At 46.4% G+C, this 13,884-nt stretch overlaps 1 protein-coding gene across 6 annotated transcripts in view; it reads left to right on the top strand.

Moving 5' to 3' along the window:
- Positions 1 to 13,884, top strand: part of STIM1 (stromal interaction molecule 1) — a 185,052-nt gene that overhangs the window by 149,898 nt on the left and 21,270 nt on the right. For all 6 annotated transcript variants that reach the window (XM_025928173.2, XM_086678157.1, XM_086678159.1 and 3 more), the window contains 3 exons: positions 498 to 609; positions 3,725 to 3,840; positions 12,715 to 12,892. In XM_025928173.2, coding sequence (XP_025783958.1) covers positions 498 to 609; positions 3,725 to 3,840; positions 12,715 to 12,892 — 406 coding nt within the window. The remainder of the gene's footprint in view (positions 1 to 497; positions 610 to 3,724; positions 3,841 to 12,714; positions 12,893 to 13,884) is intronic.

Genomic DNA, 13,884 nt, shown 5'->3' with positions numbered 1-13,884 from the left:
GCTTAGAGCAAGGGTTACGGAACCACACTGCTTGAGTGCAGGTGTTTGCTTTGCCAATTCCTAGCTGGGCAACTTTCGGAAAGTTATATAACCTTTCTGTGCCTCATTTTCTCCATCTGTAAAATAGGGATAAAATAGGATCTATCTTTCACATGGTTGTTGTGAAGAACAATGCGTTAATGTATATGAGGCCTCTAGAAGAGTACCTGTCATATAGTAAGTGCCATGTAAAGGATGGCATTTGTTAGTATTATTATCATTATTATATTATAGTTGAGGGTTATTTCACCCAAATACCGGTAGAGTGAAAGAGCAAGGCCATTCCCTGTGGGTCAAACAAAAGGTACAGTATGTACCCCTTTTATACTGAGGATTTGTAGGAGAGGGGGATGGTAAACACATAAACATGTGGTCAATGAGAAGGCCAATGTGACTGATGGTAAGTTCAAGTAGTTCTTGCATTCTGGAGTCAAAGCTTTGCTTGTCTCTTCCCACAGTGTACAACTGGACCGTGGATGAGGTGGTGCAGTGGCTGATCACGTATGTGGAGCTGCCTCAGTATGAGGAAACCTTCCGGAAGCTGCAGCTGAGTGGCCATGCCATGCCGAGGTCAGGAGGAGACTGGATTCTCTCACTTGGGGGTGTAGGGAATGGACTGGGATCGGCCCAACATCAGGTTTCTCTGGCCAGTTAAATGAGGCTCCACTTTTTTCAGGGCACACTCTCTAGACCTCTCCTCTTCTCGCATCCATTGTGCACTTGCTCTGAAGTGTGATGGACGCTTGGCATCCGTTCTCTTATTTAACATTTCTGTCGATCCTGGGAGTAATACTAATGGCTGTCGTTTACTGAATATTTAGTACATGGCAGGCACTCCTATGCACCACTTCATATACAGTATGTCACTTAATTCTTACATCAATCCTGTAAGGTAGGTATTATTGTATATAGACAATGAGACTAAGTAACTTTTCCAAGGTCACATGGCTAGTTAGAGGCAAAACTGATTTGAACCTAGATCTGGGTAGACTTCAAAGCCTGTGGTATTTCTCTTTTCTTTTGCTGTGCTTCCAGCAGCTGCCTCTTTTACTGCCCAGGAGCCTCGGGGCTCTGTTAGCCTCCCTTGAATTATCCATATAGAGTGTGTCTACTCTAAAGACGTGGTGTGAGGTGGGGCTGACTCCCACTGGCCCTGGTCTCCTCTCCAGGATGACTCTTCCAACAGCTGTGGTACCCTAACTCTGCCTGCTTCACAGGTGCAGTAGGCCAGGGCCTGTGGGGGTGGGGAGGGGATGGAGTACTGCATGGACTTCTTGTTATGTCAGACTAGTACCATGTGTCATGCAGCCATTAATCCATTTACTTATTCATTCGACAAATATTTACTGGGTACCTGCTCCATGCCAAGCACTTGTGCTGGGTGCTGGGGATAAAGATGACAACAGCCTGCCCTTGCCCTCCAAGGGCTTACTATCTGGTAAGTGCTGATTGTATATAATCTGTCATCCTATTACGTAGGTGCATCTGGTTATGAGCTTCAGCAGAGGGACGGGGGGAGGTGAAGCTGCTGGTGCACCCACACTTTGCAGCCTGCAGCCGCAGAGCTACTGGGCGCTGCTGCCCCCGCCCCCTGCCTGCAGCCTCCTTGTCACAGCTTCTCCCTACCCTGGAGAGAGTAATAATCTTACTGTTTGTACAGCCCCTTCTAGAACACTTTCCTGCCTATTATTTCAGTTGGTTCTCACAATTCTGGGAGGAAGGAATTACTACCCCGGCTTTTGGGTAAACAAACTGATTTTCAAATATTTTATGATTTATCCAAGCTGGTAAGTGGCAGAGCTGGGGTTTGAACCCAGGTCTTTTCATGAAACTTTACCAATTATCTACCCTGTGCTGGGTTCTCTCCTGGGCCCTGAGGACAAAGAAGTGTATCAGACCCCATCTGCCTTGAGGAATTCCATGTTTAATGAAAGAGACAATTAAATAGATGATTGACCATGAAACTCCAGGATCTAGGTTTCTTTCCCGTTACCCATGGAAATTGCAGTATTGCCTTGGCCCATTCCATCTTGAGGAATAGCTATGGTTCCATTAGAGCGAAAACATAGGATGAGAAGTCAGGTCTCAGGTCATGGGCTCTTGGTGCCTCCCTGTAGCTAGACCAGATCCAGCCAGGTCAGGCGGGGGGTGGAGGAAGCCAGGCTGTGGCACCTTAGTGACAGCAGGAAGCCTGGAGCCTTCGGTACATGGAGTGTGGGATGGAGTGGCAGTGGTTGTAGGCCCACCACTAGGCAGCATGGTGTAATGGGAAGAATCCAGAAGATTTGAGTTCATTTCCTGCCTTTGCCACTTACATGCTATGTACGTGACTTTGGGCGAGTTGCTCAACTCTGAGTTAAGTCAGTGGTGCAGTGAAGTGGAGCTAGTGATGGAACTGTGTCCTTCCAGTCAGAGGACTGAATGAGGCATTGTATGTGAAGCGTCAGAACAGGATGAGAGATGCAGTAGCTGCTTAGTAAATGTTAGCTCCTTTCTTGTTTCTCTCATTGCTCACCTCATAGGTTTCATTGACAAATAGACTGCAGAAAAGATGACACTTATATTGATCAGTTAGATGAAGGCCAGTGCACTGGGTGGAAGTGCTCTGAGGAGGAACCCCCAGAGCTCCTGGGCCTAGAGGAAGCATCTGATTTCACAGAAGCTTACACAGAAGGAAAATGGGGCCCCAGAGGAGAGACCGAGTAGTTTATGATCAGACAAGTGAGTTGCTGACTCAGCTGGGACCAGAAGCTAGATCTTCCGACCCCTTCAGCCCCCATCACAGTGTCTCACTGCTTCTCTTGTAGAGGGGTTGATTGCTTCCCATGGCTGGAGAGGGAGGTAGCTGCCCCTGTGTGCCCAGGCAGGAATATAAATCACACACAGATGTCAGAAGCATTTTTTTCTACCTGGGGAAACAAAGCTATGCATCAGCAAAGAACACTAACTTTATGGAATATGACAGTAGTAAAGGCTCATGTGTGGGACCCCGACCACTGGATTTATAACCTTTCATATCTTATAACCGTCTCCTCCACACCCCCTGTGTTCTAGCAGAAGAAAAACAAAGTCCAGTTTGTTTCTGGGTCATTTTCTCATTTGCAGGCCCTTTCTTACTAGAGTTATCATTAACAGTATGTTGAAGGTCATAAAAAGTTACAATAATCTGACTGGGAGTAAATGACAGTGACTCAAATACAAGGTAATAAGACTAATGCACTGTTTGTCATCAGCAGATTTGTACTTAATGGCAGTGGGTTAGGATTAGAGGTCCTCAGAAAGCACTGGGTCACGTGGCATTGTGTTTTGACCTGGGTTGGACAGGAGAATGTATTTGCAGATGGTGGGAGTGTGGGGATATGTGCACAGTTGATACTCCCTGGAAGGAGAAACACAACAGAAAACTTATAGTTGGGTGTGGGCATGCTCACAGATGGGTAGTCCTCAAAGAGCAAGGTTCTCAGGAGATGGTGGACATGGGGAGAAGGGTGAACATATTCTTGGTAAATGTTATGTGTCCCTCCTTACTCCCTGTTGAGATCCACTGGTATGGACTCTGTGTTCTAGAGCATACAGGGGAGCAATCACCAAGAGCTAGAAGTCATGGAAGTGTTCCTGGAGGAGGTGGGTAATCCTTCCTGGTTTTAATGGCAGGAAACTGAACCCTTCCTCTTTGCCTCGACAGGCTTGCTGTGACCAACACCACCATGACAGGGACTGTACTAAAGATGACAGACCGGAGCCATCGGCAGAAGCTGCAGCTGAAGGCCCTGGATACAGTGCTATTTGGGCCTCCTCTCTGTGAGTCCTGTGGAAAGAAGGGCTGCTGATTTGCCATGGAACCTGAGGCCATTGTGGGGGCTAGGCTGAGGTCCTGGGTCTCCTAGGTACACCTGCAAGGCAGCACCTCCACTCTTCCCACTGAGAAGTGAAAATATGAGACATGAAATAGTCTTATATTTCAATCCAGTCGGATGTCAAGTTCCGTTCATTAGATACATTAAGACCTACTTTGTGCCAGTGCTGTACTGGACCCTGTAGGAAGACCTGGATGAATCATATCCTTCCATAAAGGGATAAAATGAAAGTTCCAGAGAGGTACAGCATGCTTCTGAGGTCCAGAGGAGGGATAGAGAAGGCATCTGATAGAAGAGGTGGCATGTGACCTCTGCCTGTAAGGATGGGTAGGGCTTTATTCCATGCAGGTGGCAGGAGAGGGCATTCTAGGCAGAGGAAACAACCAGAGCAAGAATACAAAGGCTAAGATATGAAAGGAATGCTCAGGGATAACATAGGGTCTGAATGCCAATTAGCTGTTCCCTGCTTTCACTGTGGACATGCAGAGAGTATGAACTGATGGCTGAACATCTTATGTCCTTGGACCACCAAAGAAGACTAAGTGGGCTTCCCTGGAATCATAGAGACACACTCACGGCTAAGAAAGGGTAGTCTCTTCAGCCAGGGGTGACTCAAGAGAAACAGGCAGTTCAGCTCCTGAAGATCTCTACAAGGTGGGAATGGCCAACCCTGCCATCCTTTATCTTATTCCCCATGAACTCAGGGGGAACAAAAGTGGTAAGATTTCTGAGAAAATTAGCCTTGACCAAGCATGCTCTTAGGACCCACTCTCTGCCCATTGGGAGCTGTTGGCATCGGTTCAGGATGCCAGTGACAGAATGTTATAAGGCCAAGAACCAGTCCAGAGAAGCAGCTGGCAGGCAGAGTCAGAGGCTGTATAACATTTTCCCATCTGTGCATTCGGCTTGACAAGTGCCTGAGCTGATCCGTCATCTGTACGTGTTTTTTAAATTTTTAATAAACTTTATTTTTTAGAGTAGTTTTAGGTTTGCATCAAGATTGAGTGAAGCTTGGGGTGTATGGGTGGCTCAGTTGGTTAAGTGTCTGACTTTGGCTCAGGTCATGATCTCATGGTGGTTGAGTTCGAGTTGGGCTCTGTGCTGACAGCTCAGAGGCTGGAGCCTGCTTCGGATTCTGTGTCTCCCTCTCTCTCTGTTCCTCCCCTGCTTGTGCTCTCTCTCTGTCTCTCAAAAATAAATAAACATTAAAAAAATTAAAAAAAAAATAAATAAATTGAGTGAAAGTGCACAGATTTGCCATACACCCTGCCCCCCCACATGCATAGCCTCCCCCATGGTTAGTGTCCCCCACCAGAGTGGTACATCTGTAATGACTGATGACCCTGAACTGCCACATCATTATCACTCAGAGTCCATAGTTTACATTAGAGTTGACTGTTGGTGTTGCACAGTCTACGGGTTTGGACAAATGTACAATGACATGTATACATGTATTGTATAGAATAGTTTCACTGCCTTAAAGATCCTCTGTGTTCCACCTATTTATCTCTCCCTCCCCCTCAACCCCTAATATAGAATTACCATATAACCCAGCAATTATAGGCCTAGGAATGTATCCAAAGAATTGAAAACAAGTACTGAAAGAAGTACATGTTCACATTCATAGCAGTGCTATTCACAACAGTCTAAAGGTGCACACAACCCAAATGTCCATCAGTGGACAAATGGATAAGTGGTAGTATATAAATACAATGAAATATTATCCAGCCACAAAAAGGAATGGAGTTGTAATACATGCTACAACATGGATGAACCTGGAAACCATGCTAAGTGAAAGAAGCTAGACATAAAAGGCTACACATTATATCATTCTATTTATATGAAATATCCAGAATAGATACATCCATAGAGACAGAATGCAGATTGATGGCTGGCAGAGGCTGGGGGAAGTGGAAAATGTGTAGTGACTCCTAATCGGGTATAGGATTTCTTTCTGGGATAATAATAATGTTCTAAAATTAATTGTGCTGATGGTTGCACAACCTTGAAAATACGATAAAACCACTGAATTGTACATTTTAAAAGAGTGAATTTTAGGGTATGTGAATTATAGCTCAACAACAACAACAACAGCAACAATACATACGCAGCTTGATTTTTGGCAACTCCTGGACTTCCATTTAGAGAACTTCTTATCAAATTTAGGAAAGTAAAGTACCTTGGTCCCTTTTCCAAATTTCCACTCACTGTGTGACCTTGTGTAGGTCACTTTTCTCAGGATGTGTTTTCTGATTTGTATTATGAAAAAATTGAGCTAAAGGATCTTTGATTCCTTTCAGGTGAACATTCCATAGTTTTTGAGAGGAAACCCTTTGATTGGTAAGGGTCCTGGTAAAAGGATAAAAGATAGGAGTTCTCCTCCTCTCCGCTGCTGTCTGTTTCCTGTACTTTTAGGAATCTGTGCTTGGCCCTTGCCTTATCAAGTGACCTTTGGCAATTCAGTTCTCCTGCCTAGATTTTGGGTTCCTTATGTGTAAAATGGGCTTGGTCAAGGCTCTTCCTGGCTCCCTGATTCTAGGACTCTGATAGAGCTTGGGTGTACTTCTGGGAGCTAAGGTTTTGGAATCCAGCAGCTGTCCTGATGGCAAATACTGTTTTTATACTTTCCTACTGATGGCTCGTTAAAGAAAAGTTTTGAAAATTGCCAGATGGAATCTGAGGAAAATACTAGGAAGCTCTTTGCCAGGAGACATCTGCAAGGGTGGGGCTGTGTCTGGGGGGTACCTGCAAAGAATCCCTTGGTCTGTGTCCCTCTAGCTCTGTGTTTCCATCTGAGCATGGGCTAAAATCCCTACTTGAGCTCTGTTCCCTGTCCAACACCCACACAGGACTTAGAGTGCTAACCTGTGCTGCTGACCTGGTTCTGTACTAAGGGTGAGTTCTTAAGGCTGTGGCTCTTAGGTGGTAAACACCCTGGAGAGCCTGGGCCAGGTATAGCTGCAAACCTTGGCTGCCTTGCCCAGCCTTAATGAAAATCCTGCCATCAGTCTGAAACTTGAGAAATCTCAAATCAAAGTTTGTTGTACAATAGCCGGGAAGGTCTGCTGACTGATCAGGGTCCATCTGTCTGAGCAGCCTCAGAGCTTGGGAATGGAGAAGAAGGATCAAACCGGCTCAGCATGGAGCTACTCAGGACCCATTTTCTGACAGTAGAAGACGTCTCAGCCCTCCCACCATGGCTGCAGAGGAGCACATGGCCTTTTACAGTCTTTCCGACCTGCGGAGTTGGCTCTAGGCTTGCAGGTCTATCCGGGGCTCTACTAACAATCCCACAATGATGTGTTAGTTGTGTTCTGACACACGAAGTCCCAAGGCAGCTTGCCTTGGAGACCTATGCTGATGTCTCACTCTGGCAGCAGATCATTCACTGAGAGGGCTTTTCCTGATCTGCGATAATTTGTCAGAGAAATGGAGACTCAGGAGATGAGGTGAGTTTTTAGAGGTCATTCATCTTTTAAATGGCAGAGCCATGACTCAGACACAGTAACTTACATTTCAGTGCTCTTTCTACTATATTATCTCATCCTCTGCTTCTGACAGAGGAAGCAAGATAAAACATAAAGAATTCCAATATGAAATGAAGCAAATTAAATTAAAAAAATGTTTATTTTTGAGAGAGAGATAGAGTACAAGCGGGGGAGGGGCAGACAGAGAGGGAGACACAGAATCTGAAGCAGGCTCCAGGCTCTGAGCTGTCATCACAGAACCCGATGTGGGGCTCACACCCATGAACTGTGAGATCATGACCTGAGCCAAAGTTGGACACTTGAGCCACCCAGGTGCCCCAAGAGTTGGGTTCTTAATGGGCTGGCTCCCTCAACTCACTTTTGAAGCTTTCTCCAGGATGCCTTTCCAGCCTCTTCCTGGGCATGTTCAACCCTTTCTCCTTACTCTCTTCTGGGATCCTATAGCCCTTTGTACCTGCTTTTTCTTTCCTTTTTTTTTTTTTTTTTTAATCTGTTTTCCTGTCTGTTACCCTTTAAACTGGGAACTCATGAGGGTAGAAACAGCTTTGTTCATCTGTCGTCATAACTCAGCATATGGCCCAGCAATGAGTAGGCGTCAGGAAATGTATGGTAGAAGTTTTACAGGAGGAGGCTGGGTGTCCTTAGAGCTCTAGGACAGGGGAGATGGGAGGAGACTCTGGCCCAGCTTGGCTGTGGGGAGAACACTATGGAATGTCTTCTGTGGATACGTGAGTCAGCTAAAGCACTTTTTGGGCTAAAACCAGAAGGCAAGAAGGTCCAGGAATAGTTATTATAGGTTAACCACACACCTCAGCACAGAAGGCTATGTAAATGACAAAAGAAATTCCAAGCATGTATTCTGGCAGTAAGCAGTGAATAGGTGTATCTCCCAGGGACAGGGTATTGTGGACGGTAGAGAAGGTGGCGAGAATAGATTGGGAGAGGGGGTTCCAGAAAGTGGTAATGATTGGAGGCTCACTTTCTCAATGCTAACTGTACTATAAAAATTCTCACCATTATTCCTGACTCTGTTAACATGTCAGCATCTCATTTGTTTATACCCTCCTCCCTTGCCTCAGGCCTGATTGTATTAACAGTTGACCTCATTTTGCTAAAATCTATTTGTAGCACTCGGGCTGGGAACTCTGCCACACTCTGGCTCCCCAGGTCCTAGCCAGTTTCCCTGGGTTAGCTCTGTTCACCTAGCAAGCCACACCTGCTCTCATGAAAGCTCCATGGTCTGTCGCCCTAGCAGTGCTCGCTGGGCATAGGGGTAGCTTCTGAGAGCTGAGCTTGTGCAGGGGCTGTGCGGGACGGCCAGCCATGCTCTGCTTGTGCTTTCACATGCACTTTCTATCATAACCCCTTCCATGTGAAAACCGCCTTTCTTCTTCCCTTTGTCTTTCCTTTCCACCTTTGCTGAGTACCTGTTCTGGTCAGGCTCTGTGCTAAGTATGGGGCTATAGAGAGAAATAAGGCTTGTACCCTGGCCCTGAGGAACTCACAGACTATCAGAAGGTGACTAGTATGAAAGTTGAAAAACACACAAGGCAGTCCCTGAGATGGCAGGAGATAATCCATGTTTACCTGTCCAAAGAGTGGGTTGGTTGAGGAATCCTAGTCAGAGGAGAAGGATTGGAAACATCCATGTAGACTGTTGTGGGCTGGGAAGGTGGCAGGAAGCGAAGAATGGGAATGGAATTATGGGGAAAAGTACATCGTTAGTAAGGCACAGATGAGACTCTTCATTTCTCTTTTTCTGGCACAATGGTTTATAGATTCTGTATTAGGATTCTCCAGAGAAACATAATATGTATGTATGTATGGATGGATGGATGGATAGAGATAGATAGATATAAAGGGAAGATTTATTATAGGAATTGGCTTACATGATTATGGAGGCCAAAAAGTCCTGTGATATGCCATCTACACCCAGAGGACCAGAAAAACCAGTGGTATGATTTAGTCTGAGTTTGAAGGTCCAACAACTAGGAGAGCTGATGGTATAAAGTCTGAGTCCAAAGGCCAGAGAATCAGGGGGCTGATGCTATATGTCCCAGCCTGAGTCTGGAGACCTGACAACCAGGTGTGCTGATGTAAGAGGGTAGCAGAAGATAAATGTCTCAGCTCAGGCTGAGAGAGCACATGCATCCTTCCTCCGCCTTTTGGTTCTATTCAGGCACTCAGAAGCCTGAGGATGATTGAATGACATGTACTCACATTAGTGAAGATGGTCTCCTTTACTCAGTCTACCGATTGAAGTACTAATTTCTTATTGAGGCAAGAAAGCTCTCTCGGCATCCCTTAGCCCAGTCAAGTTGACACATAAAATTAACATCACAGATTTGCTTTGGACTATAGGGTTCTGCCCAGGGTTCCACTGAAAGGGTCTGATAATTCTCACATCTTCTTTTCCAGCTACTACCTCTTATTTAAACTCCACATCCACATTCTTAATTACCTAGTGGATATGTCCAGCTGAAGATTTCCAGAACACCTCAAAGCACTTTCATTCATAACTATGCACTTGATCTCTTTAGCAATTCTGTGACAATGCATTTTAGAGTTGAGGAAGTTGAGATCCAGATGGAGCAGAGGCAAGCATAGAACCCAGACTTCCTACTACTCAGTGCAGGATGCTGCTTTTGATGGCACAATAATTTCTCTACATGAGGCCTTACATTTAACCTTAAAGGCCTGGCCATTTGACCTTTGGGTATTCACTCTCCGGATGGCCTGTGAGCCACAGTCAGCTCTCAGGATATTGTCTGGGAGAAAAACTCAGGTTTTGGAACTCTTATAGCCACACTCTGGCTAGATCAGGGGATCATCTCCATGGTGAGCAATGTTTGGATGTAACAAAGCAGAAACAACACCTGCTGCACAAGTAGGAAAGTTGTAATGAGAAAGTGGGGTGTAGCAGAAAGACCATGTGGTCAGGCAAGTCTGGATCTGAATCCCAGCCCTGTCACTTTTGATGAACTCCAGGAAGTTAGTTCTCCTGGGGAGACTCAGTTCCCTGGCCTATAGAGTGAGAACACAAATACCTGCCTTCTAGAGTGGCTATGAGAATTCAAGATGGTGGATATAAATGCCTAATGTGTTATGTATCTTCTCTTTTCCTTCCTCTCCTATGTGGGGTAAGGAGAGAGAGATATCATACTTGGAACTTATCAGTAAAGGTTCAGTTCCACAAATATTTACTGAATCCCTGTGTGAGCTGGTCATCGCTGTGCTGGGCACCGGTATACAGACAAGTGATGATCACTAGGGACCACAAAGTGAGTCAGCCAGATTAGAGTCATTCTCTTCTTGACAAGGTGGTGGCTCATGGGATGGGACAGGCAGTATCTCTGAGCTCTAACTATGCACTTGACTGGACAGAGGGGTGTATGGATGCTTATATATTTAAGTGAAGTTAAAGTTGGTTGAAGAGATCCAAAGGGTACTGGTAGGTGGAACAGTATTGCCTTGGACGAGGGGAGGACTATCAGATCCTACCCTTGGCTCTGGTCATTCAGTATTTTTATTCATGACTTGGATGAGAGTATTAAGCTGGAAAAAATAATAGAGTCTTGTTCCACATCAATCTGGACAAGGTGGGATAGGGACTGAATAGAATATATAGGTGCCCAATCCGCATGTCCATCTTGAGAACTTTGAAGTGTTGGAGGTAATAGGGGGCGGGCATTTCCCAGAGTCTTGTTTGAACAGGAGTGCCTCTGACTTTTGGTAAGAATATAAAAGGGATGTTGGAGTTGGGAAACCTTGGGAAGCCAAGATTAAAAGTCTGTAACAAACAGGGGAGACAAAGAGTACCCCGGCCTCTGGAAGAGGTGTGGAGGAGGCAGGTGTGTTCCAGAAAGAAAGGAAGCTCACCGTGCTGCAGAGATATCTCTTCCTGGGACCCAAAGGACAGGAGAGTGAGGATTTGTGTATGGTTGGAAGGGTAGGCCTGCGTGAGGGTGGAGGATGGCTGCCAAGGGACCCTCGGTTTTCTCTATGAGAGTCTGGCCTAAACATGTAAAGGATAGGGCTGCCACCCCAGACCTCGTAACTCCCCTCCCTTGGATGGAAATAGAATGTGCTAATCTGTGTTTGATCCCACACTGTCCCCATGTCCTGCTGCTCAGCTTTCAATCAGGAACTATGAATATAACCATTTGTCAATCTGGGCCTCAGCTTCACACAGTTTCCAGCTACATGTATCTTTTCCTGTTATCTAGACCCAGCCTCAACTTGGTGGCTCCACCGGGGTCCTTTTGGATTCCCATCAGCCCCTCATCCTTACCAGGCGCTGGGGTCCTGTCGACCCTACTGCCCCCTCCTCAACCTGAGGCTAAACTGCTGTGCACAGGAGGGTATTCCTTCTTCTCTTCCTTCCCCGCCCCCCACGTCTAGGGCTCCTCTGAGCCCACTGCTACTCTCTCCTGAGTTGAGTCCAGCCCAAGCAGGGGCCACAGTAGCAGCCGTGTTCTCCTTATGGTGTCCAGGTTTCCTGTGCTGTGGCTTAGAGCTGAGACCTGGTGGACTGGGAACAATGGCAGGTTCCAGGAGTGGCCCTCTTCTGGTTGGCTCACTTCTGAGGACATGGCTTTTGTACTTACCTTCCGGTGTTGCTCCTTGTTCAAGCTTTTCAGTTTTGCTCTGGAGACTGAGCATTGCTTTGAACCCCAGCCACCGCACCGGCACTTTGCCAAATTGCCGCCAGGCATTCTCTGGAGGTAGATCTGTCCCTGGATTCCTGGCAAGGGCAACGTCCTGTATATGCCAATCTCTTGGTGTTACTCCTGTTGTACTTGGTCTCTGGATTGAGCCACAGCCTAGAAAGGCTCTCCATTGGTGAGACCTTTACCTGACCTGGGCTCTGTACCTTGTACCTGGAATAGCCTGGTTGTCCGGGAGACCCGGCTCCTGCAGGAACATCAGTCCCACAGCCAGGCCTCAAGCTCTAGTGATGTTGCTTTATACTCTTACCAGCTGTCCCCTTCTCCCTACTCTAGCATTGCTGATCCAGTAGCACAGAAGCCACTGCGTGTGGGCACATGTGCTCATTGCAGTCCAGAGGTAGCTGGGATGTCCTGAGAAGGCACTAGTTGTCTCCTATTCACTGCCGAGTAGGGAAGTATGATTTAACAAACTTCCTGCACAGCTCTCAGGCCTCTCATCTTTTCCAAAGTAGGCAGAGAGCTCACTATACTAGTATGTGGCAAATGTGTGTCTAAGAAGCATTCTGCAGTGGGAGGGCTTCATGCAGGAGGGGATGCATGGAGTTGCAAGGCTAGGTGTGCAGTGGGCAACCTGTCTCACCATGGCCTCCTCTCTGGCAGTGACCCGCCATAATCACCTCAAGGACTTCATGCTGGTGGTGTCGATCGTTATTGGCGTGGGTGGCTGCTGGTTTGCCTACATCCAAAACCGTTACTCAAAGGAGCACATGAAGAAGATGATGAAGGATCTGGAGGGGTTACACAGAGCTGAGCAGAGTCTGCATGACCTTCAGGAAAGGTAAGGCCCTGCCCCTTCCCCGCAGCCCTGATGCTGCCAGCTCTTGGGAGCCTCCTGTTTCCACCAGGGTTGTGGGCTGTCTCGCCCCCAAGATCATGCTGGCGTCACCTCCCAGGCTGTGCCATACTTCCCAAAACTGCATTGGGAGCGTAGGCTCCTGACATTACAGTTGCACAGGCAAACGTTCCTCCCCAGGGCAGAAGCTTATTTCTGTCTTTCCTCCCTCTGAGTCTCAGAGGGAGAAATGTGTAGCTGTCAGAGATCTAGAGCCTCCCTGGGTGGATGGCTTGTCCGTTCTATCCTTCTCGCTGCCCCTGGACTGTTATCTTTCGCATAGAAATAGACATAATTACCTGTTCTTCATTGTTCGCCGAAGAAACCTCCCAAATCTGTCTTTCTGATACCTTTAGTTCTTGAAAGATGGTAGGGAGGTCCTGGTAGTTAAGGTTGAATGTATATAGAGTGAGGCCAGATCCCTGGCACCATAAGACTCTCATGGAGCAGTTTTAGAAAGATGCAAAAGTCAGGAGGGAGTCAATGCAGGTAATTGGTTTTTTGCTTTGTTTTGTTTTTGAGAAGAGGAGGGACCTACTTCAGGACTCTTTTTTAGAAAAGTATTTTGGCAGCCTCAGGATTCCCATTGAGAAGTCTTTGCAGGAATCCATGTAAAAGGAAATGACATTTGGCCCTTTTCTGTTACTTTTTAATGATAGCTACTATTTTCTTTGGAGGGTGGGCAAAGGATTTCTTATGAGCTAGGTATTGTTAAGTACGTAAATGCATTATTATTTTTTTAAATCACCACAACCATGTTAGGTAGGTACTATTACTATTTTAGAGTTGAAGAAATGAGGGCTCAGAGAGGATGAGTGCTTTGTTTGGGTCACATATCAGTAAGTATGAGCCAGGAATTTTGACACTTACGGGTGCTGCCTCAGTAAAGGTGGCCCTATCACATTCATTTCCACTGGCTGGGTTTCTCGGAGATAAGT

This window comes from Puma concolor, chromosome D1, assembly GCF_028749965.1.
Source record: "Puma concolor isolate L17-30 chromosome D1, mPumCon1.1.hap2, whole genome shotgun sequence".
Taxonomy (NCBI): Eukaryota; Metazoa; Chordata; class Mammalia; order Carnivora; family Felidae; genus Puma; species Puma concolor.
Note: the sequence above shows the minus strand (reverse complement) of the source record. Positions and strands in the feature narration are given on the sequence as shown.